This window comes from Macrobrachium rosenbergii, chromosome 2 (assembly GCF_040412425.1).
Source record: "Macrobrachium rosenbergii isolate ZJJX-2024 chromosome 2, ASM4041242v1, whole genome shotgun sequence".
Taxonomy (NCBI): domain Eukaryota; kingdom Metazoa; phylum Arthropoda; class Malacostraca; order Decapoda; family Palaemonidae; genus Macrobrachium; species Macrobrachium rosenbergii.
In genome coordinates, this window is record NC_089742.1 from 44,435,785 (window position 1) to 44,459,181 (window position 23,397).

The 23,397-nt window shown below is 35.7% G+C and overlaps 2 protein-coding genes across 2 annotated transcripts in view; one reads left to right on the forward strand and one right to left on the reverse strand.

Moving 5' to 3' along the window:
* LOC136842905 (kynurenine/alpha-aminoadipate aminotransferase, mitochondrial-like) overlaps positions 1–23,397 on the reverse strand; it is a 654,775-nt gene that overhangs the window by 532,569 nt on the left and 98,809 nt on the right. The window lies entirely within an intron of this gene.
* LOC136845931 (mannosylglucosyl-3-phosphoglycerate phosphatase) overlaps positions 1–23,397 on the forward strand; it is a 108,962-nt gene that overhangs the window by 13,815 nt on the left and 71,750 nt on the right. Inside the window, exons 2-4 of the mRNA XM_067116432.1 lie at positions 14,360–14,590; positions 18,053–18,139; positions 21,499–21,647. Coding sequence (XP_066972533.1) covers positions 14,360–14,590; positions 18,053–18,139; positions 21,499–21,647 — 467 coding nt within the window. The remainder of the gene's footprint in view (positions 1–14,359; positions 14,591–18,052; positions 18,140–21,498; positions 21,648–23,397) is intronic.

The window sequence follows — 23,397 nt, forward strand, 5'->3', positions numbered from 1 at the left end:
GTCCGACAGAGGATATGAGCTTGTAAACCTCATCATGTAGAGCGTCTGTGTGATAAGGTTAATAAGCGCAACAGTTTCTAAGATAAATGGTACGATGACACCGCAGCTGCAAACAACAGTTACTAGGAAAACTCTCAAGTAACTTTTTTTTAGATATTTTCTGGAGAGATACCCCCCTCCGTCTAGCATTTTTGTGCACACTAGTATACGAATATAAAGGTTTATGTTTTTTTATTCAGATGGGAATAAGGTGTTTAGGAATGGCCCTTTACCCTTAACAAGGAATGATTCAAGAGAAAACTTAAACAGCAGTTAACAGCACGTTCATCCTTTAAATAGTATTTACATATGTGTGTGTGTGTGCGGGTGTGTGTGTGTGTGTGTGTGTGCGTGTGCACGCTCGCTTTTCTTAGGGAGCAACACGTGGACTGATTATTAATAGTAGCTGTGGCATACCATCGCTGAAGAATTTGACCTAGTTATCACCGGATAACGCACAATATCTTATGAAATGAAATATGTACACAAGAAGCAAGTTCACTGCAATAAATGTATGAATATGAATGTGTGTATGTGATTTCGTGTACAACGATGATAAATTTAGTGTCTGTGCATACACGTTAACAGAAGGGAGGTGCACCCGCCTGCGAGCTGGTTGCGTAAATACACATTTTTGTCTTGACTTGTCTACTTATGCTACAGTTACAGATTGCTACCACCAAGAAGGTTGATGGGAGTTTTGCGTTCATCCATTGCTGTTTGTTTGCTTCTCCACAAGACCTCTCAAAAAGTTATGAAGGGATTTCAGAGGAACTTTGTAGAAGGGAGGAGGCGGGTCAGGGACCATCTGAGAGTTCAAAGGTTTGGAAAGGGAAGCAGGTGTTTTAATTCATTTATTTATTTATTTACTCCTGCTGGCAAGGGTAAGATCTCTCTTGAAACAAGTAGTTTTGTAACCTTAAAGTGACTTCTTTACCCAAAGCCACAACTTAACGGACACGGTTATATAACTTACACCGATAAGCAAGAGGAATTCCCAAGACCATACGATACTTGTTCATTAGTCGCCATTCTCTCCACTAGAGCAACACAGACATCGTCATCATAATTCTTGTCTGTTATTAGAAGCTGATGTTTTGCTGTTGATGTCATTGTTACTATTACTGCTGCGATGAAGTCTGATGAGTTTAACTGTTAACATTATTAGCACACTTGTGCTAACAAGTGTGACCGCAAAATAAAATAGTTTTGTCACTGCTTTGCAGTTATAATAAATCAATAACACTACGGTTCACCCTTTATTTTTTAAGTTTTGACCCTTTGAACATGCTACGCTCCATGGCAACTAGTCGCCTCTATCAAGAAAACTTACTTTGCTCAGAACTGTCATAAATATATCACTGAAGAAGTTTTCGATAGATTATCGTAATCAATTTTCCGCATTATACTCAGGTTTCAATACCCAATAATTCGTAAAAATAGCATGAAACTATAAATCACTGGAAATGCACTTTACTGTGAGTTTTGAAGGGTCCAAACTAATACTTTATTTAGGGAGCACATTTTCTTATGCAAATTTGTAGAAAATTTTGTTTTGGCTAACTACAGATCGTCCTTTTGATCTCTTAATTTTGATATATATTTATATATTTTTTAGCATACTGCCTTCAAAAGAGCCAACTAGTATATTAACATGAAAGCTAACTTTACACAGATCAGTCAAAGAGACAACCTATAAACACAAACGCAAACACTGTAAGCACGGAATGAGTGCAACAAAGTGTTGCACACGTACAAAACAATGTGAACATAAATTTCATTTTATTTGAACTGCTGACCTATCATATGCCAGACCAATATTACATCTACTTAGTCATGGAAGAAATAAAAGGAGTGAACCAGCTATGCTACTGCATATATTTTGGAACCATAGTGGCGTAAGTGGGCAGTGAGTAGACATATTCAGTTCTCCTTCCCAAAGGCAATGAGGTGCGTAATGTTATATAAGCAGGTTATCCTATTGGAAATCATAGTGTTGGTCAGGCGAATCACAGGGCAAAGGTTCAAATCCCCAAAGAGTGCAAACGTAAGTTTGTTTTATCATCAATTTCCGAGCGAGATTGCTTACAACCGTTGCACACAATTATTATTATTATTATTATTATGTTATTATTATTATTATGTGTTATTATTATTGCTGATGTTGCTGTTGTAACAGAAGACGATGTTTTGACGGACATCAATATAGTGTCATCACTACCATATGTTGGATTCAATTGCCAACTAGGCAATAATTCTCCAGGGGGCTGCTTTCCCTGTTGGAGCCCTAATGCTTGTAGCATCCTGCTTTTGCGTAGGATTGCATTGCAGCTTGGCTACTAATAATGATAATTTTACTTGACACCCACTGACAAGTCTTAAGACATTTGCTACAACTGGACAATATCACATCACATATTTGATGATAAAAATGATCGTTCTTCCCGAAAAAATAGAAATCCAAAGTGCTAAAATAAGGAAACACACCAGTGTCTTTTATATTCGAAGGTTGGGGTACTCATGAGAATTTTTCAACCTTAAAGGATTCAATTTATAATTAATTATGTATGTATGTATGTATGTATGTATGTATGTATGTATGTATGTATGTATGTGCATATGTATGTAATGTATGATGTATGCATATATATGTATGTATGTGTATATATATTATGTGTGTGTGAGTGCTGGCGCGCTCACAAACATGATGTCGATTAAAAACAACAAAGGAATGCGTTGACGACATGTATTACAAGTAAACAGAGCGTGCCGTGAAACCGTGTGAGAGCATAAACTATGACTGTGCACTTGTATCTTTTATATCTTACACCAGAAATCACTATCAACTCTGAGAGGTATCATATCTTGCGACAACATTAATATCTCTGAACTTCTCTGACATGCACAGTGACTGTATGATTTCGTGAATATTGCACGCGAGCCCATCTGATATCAACGAAGTGTATCTTATATCTGCAATAGTGATTTCTGTATTGCAAGGACTTCAGCTAATAATATCAGGAAAATAACGTTAACAATATCAATATTTCATATTCTTCCGTTCTATGACATAGTATATCTCCCTAAGCTATAGAATCAGTCATTATCATTTACAGGAGAACAGGACACATTAAGTGAAATTTATGTATCTATTTTCTTCTTGCAATAAACACATTTTTTACAGCTAAAGCTTTTTAGCTGTCTATCCTTATCAGATGCTTTTAATAACAAAAAGAGGTGGAGGGATGTATGTGAACAAATACTTCCAGGGGGATAAGAAGTTGTTTTATGTGAGGTAAATGCAGCAAGGGCAAATGGATCTCAGGATGAAAATCTAAATACAAAGATGCTGTCTCAAGTGAATTCAGTCCTGGGTCGATGGAGGGAGCAATTTGAAGATTTGTTGAACATAAACGACACAGGAAAGGCAGAGCTGAATGATGCAAAAGTGGAAGTGGTTAGTGTAAGTTGGTTACATCGGGATGAGGGAAATGCTCCAAAACTTTGGGTAAAGGGGACAGAAAAGACTGTTAGACTTGTATGGAAATAATGTTACTTACTATACTTATGATTTTGATTGGGAAAGTAGGACAGATGACAGGAAGATCAGTAAAGGAAGAACAGTCTGGTTTCAGACACGGAGTATGATGTAGGGATTGTCAGGTGAGAAGTTCGCAAGTCATGGGAAAAGCTGTGCATGATATGATGACCTTATAAAAGCTTGTGATAAAACAGACAAATATGTTGTTGATAAAAATTTTTGTGATGGAAGCAAAGCATGTGTTGGATTATGTAGACGGGAGAGGTACTGATTTGTTATACTGAGCCTGAGACAAGGGGATGTTAAGTCTCCACTGATGTTTTATATCTTTATGGATGGATCGATAAAAAAAAATTCAAGACAAAGGACATTAGACATGAGTGCTATTGAGCTGCGAGATAAGAAAATGAGTCATGTCTGGAATGCGGAATGACTGACGTCGCAGATGATACCTTACTGACTGGGAATAGTAAAGAAAAACTGTTGAAACTTGAGTGTTTGCAAGAGGAAAAAGTTGAAAGCAAATTGCAAGCACAAGTGAAGTTATAAGGGAAAAGGGAAACCAGCAAGATGGAGTAATCAAAACTACTGAAGATGGTGACAGAATGGAAGCAATTAATTTCTATAGGTAGTTTGGAGTAAAAGTAATGGATAACAGTAGGTAGGAAGAGAAACCAAAATTGGAAAGCTGGAAGAGGAGGTTAATTAACTGTTCTTTATGAAGTGAAGTGTGAATGTTGCACGTAAATAAAACGTAATAAGGTTGAAGCTGTTTAGATGAACTGTTTGTGTAATATATGAAATAGCGAGGCGTGTGGAAGTGGTAAAAAAGGTTAGTATAGGTGAAAGACTACATCATAGTGTTTGGGGTGATTTGGTCATGTGGAAAGAATGGAAGACAATAGGTTGGTGAAAAGTATACAATTCATAAGTTTGTGAGGGAAGAAGTAGAAAAAGAACTATAAAGGGATAGATGAAATATTCGACCGACGTATGGGAAAGGGATGGACTCGGTATCAAAAAGCACGGGTCTGTGCACAAGGAGGTGAATGGCAGTGTATGCAAAGCAGTTCGACGCTCTGCTGAGCTGATTCCTGCGCCAGTGCATGGAGCAGTTAATTTGACATTTTTGTGCAGAGTGGGTTCATGTGACAGCAACTGTTATATGGCTTTTCATCTGGAGCCGCTCCCTGTTAAGGAAAACGGCATCTATATATAAATATAAATATATATATATGCATAAATATGTATATATTTATATATAAGAATTTTTGTCACATAAACCGTGAAAATTTTTATATCCACAAATATTAAGCTACGAATATCGTTTAATATCCATTTCATTATGCCTCGGGAATAACTTACAGCACAGCGGAATTATACTTAAAATGTGTTTCGTCACCAGTGGGATTCAAACCGCTGCCTGGCTTCAGAAAGATGTACAGTATCTTTGAACGCTGAGCCATCAAGAGAGGTATAAATTGATATCGACCTTGCTGTACATATGCCTGTCGAATTCAGGTTTGGTCATTCGAATCGATATCAACCCACCTACACCACGATAGCTGATTGATGAGTTTGTAACACTTGGCTAATTATGAATTTTGTCTCATACACCAGTGACATATATACAGCATATTTATATATATATATATATATATATATATATATATATATATATATATATATATATATATATATATGTATATATATGTGTGTATGTGACATATATATATATATATATATATATATATATATATATATATATATATATATATGTGTGTGTGTGTGTGTGTGTGTGTGTGTGTGTGTGTGTGTGTGTGTGTGTGCGCGTGCGTGCGTATCTGTGTATGTGTGTGCGTGGTTTGTGCATATGTACGATCATTAATATCATGAAATGTCTCCCGTCCTGTAAGAAAAGTGAAGCGCACGACTTTTAATTGTATTATTCTTCCAAAGACAGAAGGGAATGATATGAGATCCGATTTTGTCACGAGAGAAAAGTTCTCATTTCTCATCTTTATCGGCTTAGATAGGTGTAAATCTCTGCTCAGCTATGTGAGCCAGTGACCCTGGCTGCTATCTCCTGGGCGTAGTGCGTAGGAAATGAGGGCATCTACGTCATCCAAACCCTTACATGAAACCTGATCACGTTGCATCTATGAAGGACGAATAGTAATGGGCCCAGCGCATACCTAGAGGCACAGAGCAAATAAGATCCACAGAATAGACAGAGCGAGTGGTTAGAACAGTCACTAGAAAATTAAGTGACTGAGAATGACGGTATAAAAAGTTCGAGCAACTAAATTTGTTTCTTATCTGCTCTGAGATAAATCTGCAAAATATTGTCAATCTTATTTAACTGGATTCCCATAAGGTAATCTACACAAATAAAATGTCTCGGTATATCTTCTTGAGTGCGATAAGGTAAAAGCTCGAAAGTGTGATAAATGTCACTTATCTAATCGAAGTTGGTCTGCAAAGTCTACGCTCTTTTGTCACTTCGTTCCTATATGATAATCTGTGAAGATACCGTGTGATTTTTTGTTTTAGATGTGGCGAGATACAAGTTCAGGGGATGCAAGAAGTGTTGCTTAGCTGAGAGTTCACCAGTTCTGAGTTATAACTGCATGACCCTGTCATTTCCATTATATTGAAGTGCCTCTGGATCTTCAGCGTGAGTAGCTAAAAATGTCTTGTCGCATAATTGAGTGCTGTTTTGTTTAAAGTAAAGTTTAAAGGTGCTATTGTCCTGTGATACTGTGTGGCAAAAATTCATAATTAGCCAAGTGTTATAAATTACCAATCAGCTATCACAGTGAAAAGCAATCATAATTCCCCTTGGGTGTAAGTTAAGTTGTTCCCATAGTATCGTGAATTCGATATTAAACGATATTTGTGGGTTATATACGAGTATACATATATATATGTGTGTGTGTACTGTATATATACATATATGTGTATATATATACATATATTATATATATATGTGTATATATATATCTGTATATATATATATATATATATATATATATATATATATATATATATAAATATATATATATATATATATATATATATATATATATATATATATGTGTGTGTGTGTGTGTGTGTGTGTGTGTGTGTGTGTGTGTGTGTGTGAATTGTTTATGAGTAGTCTTTTTCAGAAAAATTCCACAGTATTAGCTTATTATTGAAATTAGTGTATACTTTCAAAGAATAAGGAGGGAGGAGAAGGCTTGGAAAGCATTGGATAGATGATGTGAACACTTGAGTTTGTGCAAGGTATGAGGCTATGGTGCCTTATATATCAGGGGTTTGACCCCCTGTAGATAAGACTTTTGCGCAAATATAGTAATAAGTTAATACTGACGAAGTTTTCTGCGCAAGACCACTGATAAACTATTCGCCAGTTAAGTATGAACATGGTAATGATCATTTTGTTGATTTTTCTCACGAAGCAACCCCTGTACAAAGGGATACAATTAAATGTGTTTATATATATATATATATATATATATATATATGTGTGTGTGTGTGTGTGTGTGTGTGTGTGTGTGTGTGTGTGTGTGTGTGTGTGCGTGTATGTGTTGCAGATAGATCGCATCTAAGAGATCTACGTATTGCACTAGTCACAAGGAGCTTCTCGATTTTTTTAATATTTCTTGAATATTGTATTAGAAATTAGAGTAGGTACACATAACTGTAACTATTGCATCGTTGCAATGTGTATAAGTAGGAATGTGGCAGCAACCATTGTTTTATTTCCTCCGGAGCCATCCCATATTAGAGGAAACAGCTTTATCAGTTTATCAGTTTATCAGTTAGCAGCGGCTGGCGAAAGGTCACTTCTAAATATAGTTTTTTCTAACCTTTCTATATTATCGTAGAATTTACTTTGTGTAATTCAAGAACGACATAATATATATATATATATATATATATATATATATATATAGAAAGAGCAGAGTATATATATGTTATTACATATATATGTTGATATATATGAGCAGTATATATATATATATATATATATATATATATATAATACACCTATCTGCCTGCAGATTGTACAAAGTTATTACTGATTATCCCCCTGAAAGGCAATTTCAAAAAGAAAAAGAATATATCGATTTAATACTCCAAAACAAAAAGAAGACTCGATCTGCAGTGTTTGTTTTGATTTACCTAACACTGATTACATTTAAAGAATCTATAGAGAGTAACTGATAGTTTGCAAGGGTGGCAGACATGATTGAAAAGGGCACCGTACTTAGTCTGTTTTGGCACTCAAATAAACATTCGCTTACATAACCAACTCTATAGGCAGAGTGTTGATGCATTAGAAATCTGAACATAGCCTTCGAAGTATTTTAAGAATTGTCTCGAGAGAAACAGAATAAGGGAAGATACAGAACTGAGCTATCTTATAATCTATTAATAGTTCATTAAATCCTTGCAGACAAATTTATCAATTTCTAAAGGAAAGTAAATTTCGCCTAATTTAATAACTCAAAAGTCCATTTATAATATAATGAAAGTTTTATGAAGCAATAGATCTGCACTTTTTCATCTTTTACTTTAAATATTTATTCTCAAGTACCGGTTTATGTGACCGGTATTACGAACAAAAAATGAGATGATTTTGACACGGATCTAAATTAAATAGACCAAACCAAATGACACAGCGAAAGGAAATGGCAAGTTACATCGTCGTGTTTTACCTTTCCTCTTCTTTTGATAAGAGATCCATAAAAAAATCTAAGCAATCAGTTACCCATGAAACGATATGACAGTAAGATGAGGAGGTGAACTGAGACGTGAACTGTAGTATGTAGGCCTAAATTAAGTAAAACTCTCGCAGTCGGTGACATAAAATCGTTGCCAGAACCAGCCGTTTGTTGACCCACTGACAGAATTAAGTTCTAGACAAGAGAGGTTAGTGAGCTTCTTCCTTACGGGAGATTCGCTGCTACCGGACGCAGCAATTCACCGCGGAAGGGCCAATTGCGGAATCCCTGGTGAAAGTGGCTCTCCGGCAGGCACTGTATTGTGTCAAGGTTACGACGTCCCTAATCACCGTGGGACCAGATAAAGATATATTTTTTTATTTGACAACGGTAAGCGTAAGTTTCCTCCATCGTAATATTTTCGCGTTTACTCTTGTTGTGGTGATCGCGATCGCATTCGGTCGCGACGTAACATTTCGCGCAAAGGAGACGTCGAGTATGCCTGATCTTGCATAATCATAGGTTAATTATCGTTATACCTCAGCGGGAAAGGAGGTGGCGTGTGTTTCAAGTAAAGTACGTTACCATCAACTCTTTACCAGGTTTATCGTGCAGCTTGCACGTAATTGATCAGCTTAGCAGACCATTGCAAATAACTTTAACAGGGTACATTTTCAACTCTGTACAAGCGGGAAAATAATCGAATACCATTCTTTGCCTTAGAAATGTACTGACATTTCGTATAGTAGGTAACACCCACAACGTGAAAGCCTGATAGGTCAAGGAGTGTGTTTAGAAATCACCAGACAAGATTAAAGAATCATGAAAATTTATTTATATTTAGATTTGGGAGACTTAGGTTAGGTAACCTACTAATTCTCGTTTGAGAGAATCAGTTACTTTGTTAACAAATGAGAGTTCATTCAAGTGGTACTGTAATGTTATATATCCTCTAACCTGCAGTGAGATAAAAGAAAAAAACAGCTTTTCTCTCTCTGTTGCCATCATACATTTGGCAACTGCAGTCCAGTCAAGGTTAGACTAGCCTATGGCACCATAAGTAGGCTTGTTGCTAAACCACATAGGTGGAACAAGCCTGTTCCTTCGTTTTCATCATCAGTTTAGGTGTGGTTACCTGAGAGTACCTTGTCATAAGGTAAAGGAAAGTGGTTGTAGAGCTGAGTGAAACCTCTCAATTTGTATTAGACTTGGCTTGGGACCTAAACAGGATAACTTTAGCTCGGCGTGGCCAGAAATTCCCAATATTTTAAGGTAAAAGCCATACATCTATATTGTTAAGAAATAATTTTTTAAAAATCAATATTTCCATGGCAATGGTATATTTATTATATCAGATTTTAGGAGCTTTTCATAGGGTGGCTTAGTACAATACTGATTTATTTTCACCTGTCATAGTCTGTCTCAACCTAACTTAACTTAGTATCTGTACATAGGTGGGGGCTTCACCACCAGATCCATGCTATCAGTTAAGCTACAGTATTGCTGTGTACCCTTAAATGCAGTCAACCATGTTACTAGGCTAGTTACTAGTAAAGTGGTAGACTAACCAGAATCAGGAAAATCCAGTGAATTCACCAGAATGTGATCCAAATAATTTAAGTGAGTTCAATGGATATTTTTGTGACCAAATAATTTAAGTGAGTTCAATGGATATTTTTGTGATTGTTAGTGACAACAGTGATTTTGAAAGGTATTTTGATGGTTACCCATAATTTTCAAATGATTGCAGTGGGAACCTTGGTGATTCTTGGAGCATTTAAGTGATTTTTGTGGCATTATGGTATTTTTGGGGTATTTCAGTGATTTGGAATATTTCAGTGATTACAGAACTGCAAATAAGTCAATCACTCCATTAAATCTGTAGGCTAGCACAATATTATTAATACTGTCCATTAAACTTCATGTGAATATGAGGTTTAATGGAATACTGGTAACTACAAGACTGGCTCTGCAGAGGGAGGAAGCCTGGCTTCTGGTGTGCTGTGATCCTTAATGAGGGTTCCTTTGTGCAGTATCTATGTTGTGTGGGCAAATAGTCTGCTAAAAACTAACTATGACATGAGCTGTTCAAGATTGAAAGAGACCCCAACTAGGGGTTAAGCTGAGAGGAAGAAGTAAAGCTTGGGGTTGATTTGACTCAGTGTAAATAATAGATAATGATGGCTTATGGTTAGGTAGTCTGTTTTGCATTAGTTACATCACTATTCAATTAATATGCCCCTAAAATTTAAACACTGACTTATATGTGCAGTATCCCACAGCAAGAGCAGAAAGAAGTTGTTAAAACTTAGTAACAAGCCATTTAACTGGTGGTCATCTGCCATCACTGAGCACTTTTTCTGTATTTGCCAATGAGTGAGAATATCTTGTTTTCTTTTCTTTGGATGTTTTGTAACTTTTGTGAAGATATGGATTTGCTTAAGAAAGGGCAAAGTAAATATGAGTGTGTGGCACTTTATGCCCTCCGTGTTTGTAGATCCCCACATTGCTCAGTGTCACCAAGAGTAAATGACCTCCCTCCCAAACAATGAATTTTTTTCAGTCCCTGCAACCCCCCACCACCTCTCCATGCTCCTGCCATGCGTACACCACTTACTCATTCCAAGGAGGTATGCATGGGAAGGGAAGTGATCAACACTCCTCTTATCTAGTGGCAAGTCAGGTGTATTGTATATGCTGGGCTTTTACTAGGTGAGGCCCTGATGTGTGTTTCATTACCGTCTACCCCCTACTATGTCAGTTGCTCCAGGGATGTCAGTGTTATTCAAATTATTATAAAGGATGTTACCTTCTCTTGCTATTGCAGGAAACATTGTTTTCTACATTTCTGGACCACTTAGTGTGCTATATGCTGTTCAGCTTATATCCACATTATATAATTCTTTTACTCTTACCTGTGGAAGAGGAAAGAAGGTCTTTTAATATTTGTATGATGAATCTCATTCTTGTCGTTTTAGGTTAAAGATGTTTTTGGATGAATTAGGCTATTTGTTCCTTTGAGTACTTTATTAGCTGAGTGGACATCTTAAGTCTAAAGCGATAAGTAGAATACAAAATGTATCAAATAGGATCATAACAAACATACAAGCATTGTAACATAAGGAATCTTATCCTACATACATGAAGTAGAATTTACAGTGTCAAAGTCTTTGTATTGGATTTGATATCACATGTGGGAGATGCCCTGCAGCATCAGTCATGGCTGGTGCTCGATCATTGCCTTCTTTCTTTTGCTTGACTAGTTCTCCTCCACCATTAGAGGAGAGTAAGACAAAGGCAAAAAGGAAGGCAAAGCACAAGTACCCTCCTTCTTCTTCCTCCTCCTCCTCACCGTCAAGCTCATCTGCTTCATTGTTTCCTGCCCTCTCTCCGTCCTTGTCTCTTTCTGCTCCCTCTTCCTCTCACAAAAAAGAGTAGCAGAAGTCCAGGAAGCCCTCTCAAAAGAGGTCCCATTAGGCTTCAAGTAAGTGCTTTCCCTCTTCTAGGTTTCTGAACGTGCTCTACCCCGAGTCTTTCCTGCGACTTCTTGGACAGGAATACTGCCTCATAATCTTACTCCCATACTTCTACTGAGATACATGGGGTAGAGTCAGCAATGCCTTATTGTTTGGCATGTGTATAGTCACCTGATCATACAGTTGCACTGCCTGGTTCGCCGCAAACTCCAGAGATGTGTGATAGCACTTGTGTTAGCTCTCCTCTGTCCTTTACTTGTTTGGCTTTTTCCAATCAAGGGAGTCTCACACAGGGGATGACTAGGAACCCCATTCTATTCATGGGTCATCCTGAGTTTGTGGCTTGTCAACCCATACCAGCAGAACTGATTGTGCACCATGTGTCCATGAGCAGTCACAGAGGCAGGCTGGTGTGTTGTACTTTTTCATGGGAGGTGCAGTGATTTGATATGTGATTTGGCCATCTGAGACAAGGGAAATCCTTTTTCAAATGGATTTGAAGCTTGAAAATAATTAGTGAGGTGATATAGTGTAGGAAAGAAAAGATTCTAAAGACGAGGTAATATCAAGGTTGATCTGTTGGGTTAAGAAGTGAAATAAAATACTGTACTAATGAATCTTTCGATGTTTTGTTATACATCACTTAGTTTGCTTGTGGATGTGCTAGTGTTTGCTTCTGCTGTTTCTTAAATGTAGTATTATTTCTTGTTTACCAAATGTTTTGTAGAACATTAAAAGATAGGTACACTAGAAAGTCTGGAATATTGTTTATTTTGGAGTGACATTTACCTTTGTATAATTTAGTATTCTTTTACTAATAATTTTTGTATCCATGAAATCGACACTGGCTAAGTAGCAATTCATGGTAAATGCAATGCACAATTATCAGTAATTTGTTGTTATTTTATAGGGATTTTAATATTTTGTATGACCAACAATTCTGTTGACAATTTTACAACTGTTGTGAAAGTGCTTATACAGTAATTAGGAAAGAGAAATACAGCTTAATATTGTAACTGGATTTAGAAACGTTTAGTGAGGGTTGTTATTTTTTTAAATTTATGACCACTGAATAGTAATGGCTTTCGATACCTGGTAGGAAAAAATCATTGCTAGTTTTTATTCTATTTCTCAAACTGCGACAGCATCATCACAGATTCAGTGGACCAGCTCCCTGCTGTGCATCCTGGTGCAAAAGTTTTTGGTTTTAAGTTGTCAAAAGGCAATGACATGAGATGCAAATACCAAAGTCCAGTACTATTTGTGATTATGGTACCTGACTGATGTGACTGCAAAACAAGACTATAAGTAATATGACTTACTACATGTGTAATAATGTGTAGTACCCAGACGGCCCCTCAAACCTGGTGCATGCTTGATAATCTGACTAGCAACTGCATAGTTGCTAATGCCTAATTTTCATTAAAATCATGAGCCTCTCCTAATGATTAAGCATAATAATCTCTATATGTGGTCATACAATATTGTAACAGTATTGTATGCATTACAGACTTACACATGTATTAATACATTTCACCAAACACAAAAGGGGTTTGCAAATGAGGGATAACACCAGAAAGGTATACTTTTTAAGGCATTACAGAAGAGGGAGAGAAGTAAATTTGGCTTGTTTTCAGTTTTGAGAGTTACAACAAATTTTTGTGAACCAGGAAATATAACCACTCCCAGGTAATACATACAGTCTTGTCTAAAGGGGAAAATGACTGACCATGTTTTGCAGCATTTTTTATTATCCAACCACTGTCTTTCTAGGATAATACAAGTCTTGCATTTTTCTTTGGTAGTACCAGATTAATTAAGATGACTAACTTCAAAAATACAAAAATAGAGAAAAAAAAAGCAGTAAAAAGGCTGCAAACACTTCACTCACAAATTTCATTGTTGAGCTTATGGTGCCATTAAAGTTGCAGTGATACATAAGGAAACTGATAGTGAACTGTTTAGATAAGTAATGATATGTTAAACGGGTTTGAGATGAACTACAGCAATCACCAAGAAAGTTTCCTGGCCTTTGGTGGTGCTGGTAGTTGCAAAGGTTTCTTTATCATTCTGAGCAGATTTGAAAATTTTTGTTCATGTGAAACTTCCATTCTGTTTTTAGCATTATTTATTTATATTTTCTGTGGTTTCACTAATGAAAAGGGAATTACTGATATCAAAGACAAGACAGTCAAGGAGATACATTCCCAGTGATCATTTAGTTTAAAATGGCTTGCCATGTAGATGTTTTCAGAGACATGGGATAACTTTTGCAGTGTAACTAGTGATATAATTGTCATTAAATGTCTGGTTTGGAGATGATTTTTAATTTTTACTTTTTCAATTAATTTATAATTGTTGTCAGTGACATAATGATAAAAAGTTGGAGCTTATCGTAAGGAGTACTGTGGTAGAGAATTTTAACAAGAGGCTAAAAACTGTTTATTCTGGGGAAACATATAAAAATGTAGATATCGAATGCATCAATGAAAAAATGACAGCAATTACCTTTTCTTTTATCTTGGAATGCAAGTGATGTCTCTTATATTAACTTGTTTCTTATATTTCAGGCATTAAAGATAATAGCTATTCAAACCAGACAATCATGGAATCAACAGAGGAATTAAATGGACCAAAAGATCCTTCCATTGTTATTCTTCACTTCAATGATATATATAATGTTGAAGAGCAAAACCGTGAACCAAGATCAGGTGCACCAAGATTTAAAACAGCTCTCAGGAGTTTTCAAGAGCAGGATCCACTAATATTGTTCAGTGGAGATATTTTAGCACCTTCTATTAGTAAGTTTACATAGTAAACATTTTAGACTTAGAAGCATGTAAATTAGAAAAATTATGGAAAGTTTGCCATTTACTGTAAAATGTAGTCATTATTAATTGCATAAAAACCCTGTGGTTATATATGTCGTATTACCAATTCTTGTATGAAGATAAGCTTGTATTGAAGAATCGCAACTGATTGGTAACTTGGTAATTACTGTTACTGAACCTGCTGGTCACAGGTAATATATTAACTGCTGGAACTGAGAGAGCACATCAGGAAAATGGGCTGCTTTCTCATTATTAATATTCTGGCTGATCACCTGTTTTGTTGTCCATGCCACATTTTTTATTACTATGGAAAATGATATGTTGGGACACATTATGTTTGACTGATGTTCTAAGTTGTGCTTTAGGACCAGATTTATATAAATTGTTATACAAGGAGATTAATTTTTTTTCCATACCCACTTATTTAATACATGTTGGCAAGGAGAAGGTAAGAGGCCCTAAGAGAAACTGTAGAACAAAAGGATGATAGGTTTTTATTACTAACATTACCAGTACACGTAGTTTATAGTCAGGAAAGCTGAAGAACTGTGATATTTCCCTCCAGCTTTTTTGCTTCATGATAAACACTACTTAATTCACAGTGTCTAACTTCTGATTTCATTTTATACTCGTCGAAGTGGTGAATGATGTTTGTGAGAAAGTGGGTAATGAGGCTCAGATCTTATGAGTGGGGGATTACTCACTTTAGAGAAAGACTCACACTGGCTATTTTTTTGTATTGAACGGATCAGTCATCATCTAACACAATACAAAATGGGCAGTGAAGCTTAAGTAAGATGCATATAATTATAAGATATAAAATTATTTGACATTAGTGAAGATTAAATGCTGCTGCAATCAGAATAAACAATGAAATTTTCACTAAAACACCCAACATTAGAAAGATATTTAACAGTTTCTACCACTGTATACATTTCTGCTGTCAATTCAGAACAAGAGGAGGGCTAATTTCTCTGAATAATGACATATCCAGTTATAATAGCACATCTACCTCCACCATGTCTTAGTGTTTAAAAAATTCCTTTTAATTACTGGAATTGTGTTTTCCCTCCAGTAGTTACAGTTATTCCAGCATGAAGTTTGCACAAAGGCAGTGACTTTGGTTAAATCACCACCACAATTGGTGTTGTATGTACATCAATCTCTGTTTCTCAAGATGAGCCTTCAGAAGTTTAGACAGGTGAGGTCTGTTTGCTGAACAATCCACTGTTGTCTTTACGTACTGTATTTATAATTAAGATTACTTTTTGATGTTAAGTTTTTGGTGATGTACCTTAGGCTTAATTCCTCACTATGGATTGAAAGAGGAGCCAAGCCTGCCATATATAAACTAGTCTCCATGTGATATAGTTAGACATATAGATGTATAAAGTCCAAGCAGTTCTTTCAATCCACCTTAATCGCAATGTGATGCCACCTGCAATATATTCAATGATTATGTAATCCTGTTGAAGAGGTTATAAAAGGCCAAAGTTCAGTTTCTAGTTGAAAATTACCCCAAGGAATTTCACATCATCATACGATTGAATACTGTACTGTCATTTAACAAGAGGGTTGGTATCTCTTCTTTCTTTAGTTTGTGCTTTATCTAATTACTTTGGTTTTTAAGGCAAAACTTAAAACCCAATTTTGAGATAGTATTTACTAGAGTTTGCATGTTTCTGCATGCTTATGTAGCAGTGAACCCATTCCATTAAATAGCAAAGTCATCTATAAGTAATGACCCTAGAACCCCACTGGAAATGCAGTCCATCAAACTGTTTATGGCCACTGTAAATATGGGTAACATTACACATGCCACTCTGTGAAAAGCCCTCTTCTTTTAAATAGAGAGAAGAGAGAGTAATCCTACACATACTTTTATGTAGTGATCCAATAAAAATTCATTACTATATAAAGAACATGTTGCCTCCAATACTCTAGGAAGCCAGTTGCTTTAGAATACCACCCCTCTAAGTAGTGTTACAAGGATTCCCAAGATAAAAAATAAAACCTTTAAGGTTGGCAAAGGTATCTTGCGTCTCCTTTCATAACATTAACAACAGTCTAAAGACCATTCATTTTTTAAAAATAAAATTGCTTGTTGGATAAAACATCTGTATATTCCAAATACCAAAGGTTACAATTTTAAAGAAGAAAAAATTTTGTTTAGGCACTTGGTGCAGGACTTTGAAAACTTTAATCTGTGCATCTCCCTGAAAAGTACAAGGTGTTGCAGTTGCTGATTTTTGGTGTCTAGCAGCTTATAAATCCATCTCATTAAACATCATTACTCAGTGACTTAGAAACAGTTGTTATTACTAGCCAAGCTGCAACCCTAGTTGGAAAAGCAGAATGCTTTAAGAATCTGGGCTTAGCTTTACTGGGTTTTAATGGGCTCTCAGTGGTAACTGGACTCCGAGGGTTCTAACAGAGAAAGCAGCACAGTGCTGGAAAAGAAATACTTGAAGTAAAGCATAAAACCCAAAAGAGAATAAGAAAAACCATGAGACTTGTGAGCTTGCTCAATATAAAGTAGTATTTGCACTCTGTTGGAAGTTCCGATGTTCTAACAGTTTAACTACATGTCAAAGAAGATTTATTCCATAATTTCGTCACAGCTGGAACAAGTGCACAGGTACTTATGACACTCTGAGTAGCCACAATGGTACTCACGGTATGGCATAAATTCAAAAACTTTGGATGGTCATAAAGCAAACAGACGTAACAACTTGGCCACTATGAATCATCAGGCAATCATGACCCCACTTAACAATTATGCAGATTCCTCTTGTGATGCATTTATGGATGAATAAAGCTTGCCATCAACCAATCTTAAGACAATATTTGGCAACCATGAAATATTGGGCAAGTGTTTAGATGTCATAGAAATGACCAGGGACTCAAAACATGCAGCATAGACCAGAGAAACAAGCTTTCATGCATCTGTTTGATATGGGAAGAGAGTAGCAGGTATCAGTGACGACAATGATCACTGAAAATAAGAGTTCCCAAGAGGTGCTAATGAGGGATGACCCTTTTCTGTGCACAATGCATAGAACTTCAGTCATCTCATATCCTTTTAAAAGTGCCTATCTCCAAATGCAACTGATTGGGTTTATTGTATGCAATGCAGAGAACTTCAGCCATCTCATATCCTTTTAAAAGTGCCTATCTCCTAATCCAACTGATTGGGTTTATTGTGGGAATTTAGGTCTCTATGACTCAGGAAAATATAAGAAGACATAGTAAGGTACTCCTAGTTGTTGGGTACTTGCTTCTTATATTAAGATTAAGCTTATCTCTTGGCTGCCCAGTTTTACAGTAATTATAAATGCATAGGTAAAATGAGAGGTTTGTGTTTATGAAGTAGAAGTTAATGCAGATATTTTTATTTTTATTTCTTCATGTAATTTCTTTATCTTATTTCAGCAAGTACATTCACAAAAGGTGAACAGATGGTACCTGTGATGAATCAGTTTGGCATTCACTGTGCTGTTTTTGGGAATCATGATTTTGGTGAGTACTTTGTCATAACTAAATGAATTATTGTAAAAGTGAGGTGCTGAAGAAACATTTTAAAAAGCAGAATGTAAAATAATATGTTGGGTGGTGAACACAACTGTAAAAAGTCTCTCTCATGAAACAGAAATGTACACTGTTTGTACAATTTTTCTTTGTGAAAGGTGTTTTTATTCCCTGTCAGGGGTACTGTGTGTCATTGACCATACTTGGCACAATGTAAATGGTACGAAATGTTCTTTGTAGTGTCCCTTTGACCTCATCTGCCTTGACTTTCACTTCCAATCTGTGGCATTTTGATTTCATTTTACTCTGTTGTGCAATTTCTTCACCTTTACCTTGCTCCAGTTCTCAGTTTTCATTTAAGAAGAAGTCTGTCAGATAAACCCAAAGAATCTAAAAATGTGATGTCAGAAGCCAATTTCAAAAAATTAATATGTACCTGTATTTTCCACACTGAAGAGGAGATCTTATGTCTTGAACTTCCTCAAATTTTGGTTTTTCAGATTAAGAATGTGACTCAGTGGTCTTATTAAACTAATTTATTTAACAATATTTACACCCAGTTTTCACTTCTCATTTAAAACAAATCCTATGTGTGAAGCCCTTAAGACCTACAAATGTAATTCATTTCTTTTGTGAAACTACCTATAATTAATCATGGTATACTACAGTAATAATGTTTAGGAAACAAAATCAAGTTGTATATGTGAAACATGCAAGCATCCATTTAAGTTGTCTTCATTCAGTTTTCAAACAGTGCTCTTCCATACTGACAGCAAAATCATATATCATTAGCCCTTTTGAACAGTCACTTGTTAGAGTGATAAGATTGGTTATATGCATAAAATGTATGGATTCTAAGGTATTTTGGATTTACGATGGAGAAAGAATCAAATCCCATTGTGTCATGGAGTGCTGTACTCTAATAACTCTCTACTTATTCTCCTGGCATTTTAAACTATATTGCACTTAGCTCCCAAATTTTTCTGCAAGTTTCAGTATATCTAGGCTTGACTACTAGGAAGTATACAATGGCACAGCCACGGTTTAGGTATATAAGGTCTGACAACACGCTGGCTACCTGGCCCACAGTAGGGGGCATGATGTCATGCAAAAGACGACTAGAAGTTTTCCTGGTAAGCCAGTTATATAGACTTCAGTTTTGTCATTAATGAAAAGCACAGCTGAAACTTTTACTGCAGAAGGGAGGTTAGCCATAATATCTTTTGATGAAATGAACATCGCAAAGCACGGGAATTATGATAAAGGAACAAATAGATCAAATAAACTTCATGGAAAAGTTCAGGTTATCATGCTGAGGGTCAGACTGGTAAATGTTGACAACCCATCTTTTATGATTTTAACAAATCATGTGTCCAGTGGTGATAGGAACATTGTAATAGAGAATGCACGAATTAGTAATTCCAAATTTGTTCAAGTGATCTAGGCCAAACAATTTAAATTATGTGCTTGGATAAACCAATAAAATGTAAAGTTTCAATAAAAATCCATGTCATGATAGGGAAATATTCTTGATTTACATGATGCTCCCACATATGATAAAACTGATAAGAAATCATTTTATAACTCAATGGGTTTTGTTTCAAAGATGGGACAATTGATTTCAGTTTTCTTATATAAAGGAAATGTTGGCAAGACACGAACAGAATCTGGTCTAGATCATTAATATTACGGAAATTCATAAACTAGAAAGAACTGAACTTGAATGGATCAAATATGCTGTGCAGCTGATGTCAAATACCTGTGCTAAGTCTATTGAATATTTAGGAGAGAGAGGGGGCTGTTAGGAAGCATTAACTGGAAGGTTGCTGCAGAGCTTATCTCTATGATAAATGAATAGCTTGATCTCATGAATTGATCAAGCATGACTGGAGATGTAAAATCAAGGAATGCTTATGGAACTGACTTAGATAACCAGAAAACTCTTCTATGTAAAGTTATCAATGTAATGACAAAAATGAAAGTATGCAACACAAGATGAAGCACACATTACAGTTTCCAAAAGGGCGTGATCTTATCGTGTCACTCACAGTGGGATGTTAATCAGAAATTATAATGTAGAATATCTATTAACACGAAAATTGAATCAGGACCGACCCACTAGAACATTTTTTTGGGTGTTGAGACAGTTGAGTGGACTGCATTATCACCCGGGTGCTTTTAACTATAAATATAGAATTAGAAAGTAAACAGAAAGCATGAAAATAACGATTGCTTATCAGCTGAGTTGGTGTCAATAAATGCATCAAGCAAAGCCAAATTCTGTAATGAGCGTGAACATATTTAAAAATAGACTTGGATCTAGAGTTTGAGAACGACAATACAGAAAACACTCCAGAGCATATGGCCAGTTTTTCACATGATTCAAATAATTCGAAGTCAATATCTGATGTGGCTGAAGAAGAATCTTTGCGATATGTAGGTGGCTACATTGCTAAAAAATTTCAGTGTGGTATCATCATTTAGGTCAAGAGGTGACTGACTCACTTTACTCAGTGATCAAAGTTTCTGGGTCAATAAAATTAACGAGTTAACTCTACGTATATGCCGTCCAAAAAATTTTTTCTGACAATCAAGCTTTATGAGAGAGGTATTCAAAGCCATTCAGGGAGAAAGTCATAGGGAGGGGAAACATCATTTAAAATGCTTGCTTGTGAAATGAAATAAACAAATGTTGATGTAATTTCATTTTTTTTTCAAAACTTTGTGTCTTTTCAGGATGAGACACCCAAATAAGAAAATTGACAGGGATAAAAAGAGGAAATTGTGCAATAAAATAAAAAAATAAATGAGAAGATTAAGAAAGTTTTTTCTTAACTTGTTTTATGAAAAATCACTTCTATTGAAAAAATTTTTGGTGTTGTTTTTAAGGAATTCGATGTTTAACTACCCTTTTTGTGAAGAAATGAGGAGCATAAAAGGAAACCGGCACCCGCCTTGGGAAATGTGGGAACACTCATTCTTTCACGTGACGTCATGCGCAAATCACTCTTATTTTGGTAAAAAAGTCGGCAGACCTAATATACCTAGACCGTGGGCACAGCAAAGTTTGGCTAACTTTATAGATAGCCCATTTTACTATACTTATTCAAAGAGAATTTATTTAATCACATCCAGCATATAGCCTTCTTAATTTACCCAAATTAAAAAAATATGTAATTTTTACTAGACTTACCCTATCTTGGTTTAGAATGTTTGCTTTGATATGATTTTATTAACATTAGTTGATATTTTCTTTGATTTTCTTCTTTTCAAAGTCTATGTTTGAAGTGTTTATATCATGACTTTTTATTATTGTTGTGTTTTACTAATTTTTCCTCTGCATCTTTCAGATTTTGGTCTTGAGAGACTGATAGATGTGAAATCAAGAACACAATTTCCCTGGTTAATGAGCAATGTCGTAGACAATGAAACAGAAAAACCCTTGGCAGATGGCATCGAATCTCTTACTATAGTATGGCATGGCTGGAAAATTGGTCTTGTAAGTACAGTAATTGTTTTATTGATTTTAAATAGGATAACATTTTTTGGAGAACACTACAGTATTTCTTATTTTTCCACATGTAAGTGATTGATTTATAGATGTCATAACCCTTACTCTGATTTTTTAAACCGACTGCCTGAAGCCTGAATTTTAATTTTTTGGCTCAGTCATTTTTTACTAAATGCTGACAAGTGTTATACTGCTGATGTTCCAATCATGAGCCCCCATTGTGTTTCAGCCACTGTATTAAAGGATGTAGGTTGTCACTTACATGTATGTTATTAATAAATACAAGTGTCATGGCCTTCTTATGAAATGTGTGACAATTAATGTGTCTCAAAGTCTGTGTTTGAGCAATTGTTTACTCATGGTGCCTCTTGTAGTGAGTATACTTTCTAGTTCCCCGAGAGCAGCAGCAGCAGTTTTTAAAAAAAATATGTATGGTGAAAAGTCGTAAGCTTTCTTTATGAAGGAAAACTCATGTCATTATTTGTATACAAAGATGAATTGTTAGGTAACACTCGGTATGTAATGACTTTGAACACAACATCCTGAACAGTAGAAAATGTAAAACATATAAGGAAAAAAAGTGTAAAAAGACAAAACAAAAGCACAGCAAAACAAAGTTTAAAGCCCAAGAAAAAAGAAAAATCAGTGAAATTATGAAAAGAATATATGGCTCAACAACATTGTTACCGTAAAAGCTGGAAATGGAAATTGGGCATAAAATTAGAGCTGTACTAAACACAGCAGTGTTAGTACTTTTTAGTTAGTTACAACACAACATTTTTAATAGCATAGCCACTGTTCATCCTCAAAGGAATTACTCTCATGATCCCTAGAGGGGCTCCATAAGATAGAACAACCAATTTCAAAGGATTCTCTTTTACTTGGTCTTGGCCAGTATTGTGCATGTTGACTCTGATAGAGTATATATAGGACTCATGTCAAGAGAGGGCTCTTTCTCCTGTCTACAGTGGCTGCCTAGGTTCAATTCTTATTCTTAACCTGGAGATGTGGCATACTCTCAGCACAAACGCTAGAATTTTTGCGTGTATATAAGTGCTCCTAGATTGTATTTTGGTCTTCATGGAAGAATCAAACTCAGAAGTATAATGTTAAGTCTTAGTGGAAAGTTTTAGTTTTAAAAAATTTTTAGCTGGTAGTTTATTTCGCTGAAGTTGAGAGCCAGTGTCTCCCACAAGGCGAGAATTAGGTTTGGTTTGGTTATTTACAGTATTGTTTGTTACCCGATAAATAGTGTTTAATTATATTGAAGTACTGTAATACCTTTAAAACAGTCTTGTTCTTAAAGATCTTTGGTATGTGACCTATCTTAATGGTTTTCTGGGCTACTTAGCAGATATGCTAGGCTACTTCCTTTATAATTAGTGGTAGCCTAACTGTTCATATAGGCTATGTAAAGTCGTAACAGGCTTTCGATCATGTTCAACTTCCAAACCTTGGTGTTAAGTAAAACCAGTTGGTTGATTATAGTACAGGACTTAATTACAGAACTGAATAGTTTTTTGTGATAATGTTCCCTATATAGCATTAATATCAGGGAACTTCTATCAGATTATATGGTGTTTTCCTTCGCGGACCTTCTTCTAGCAGATATTGCTCCACCGATGGCAGCGTTACTAGCAAAACTTTTGTGATGTCTGTTTTCGTACATGATTATTAAACTTTTACATTGTCATGCCATCGGCAAAATATTTTCATTAAAGTACAGTACAGTACTTTC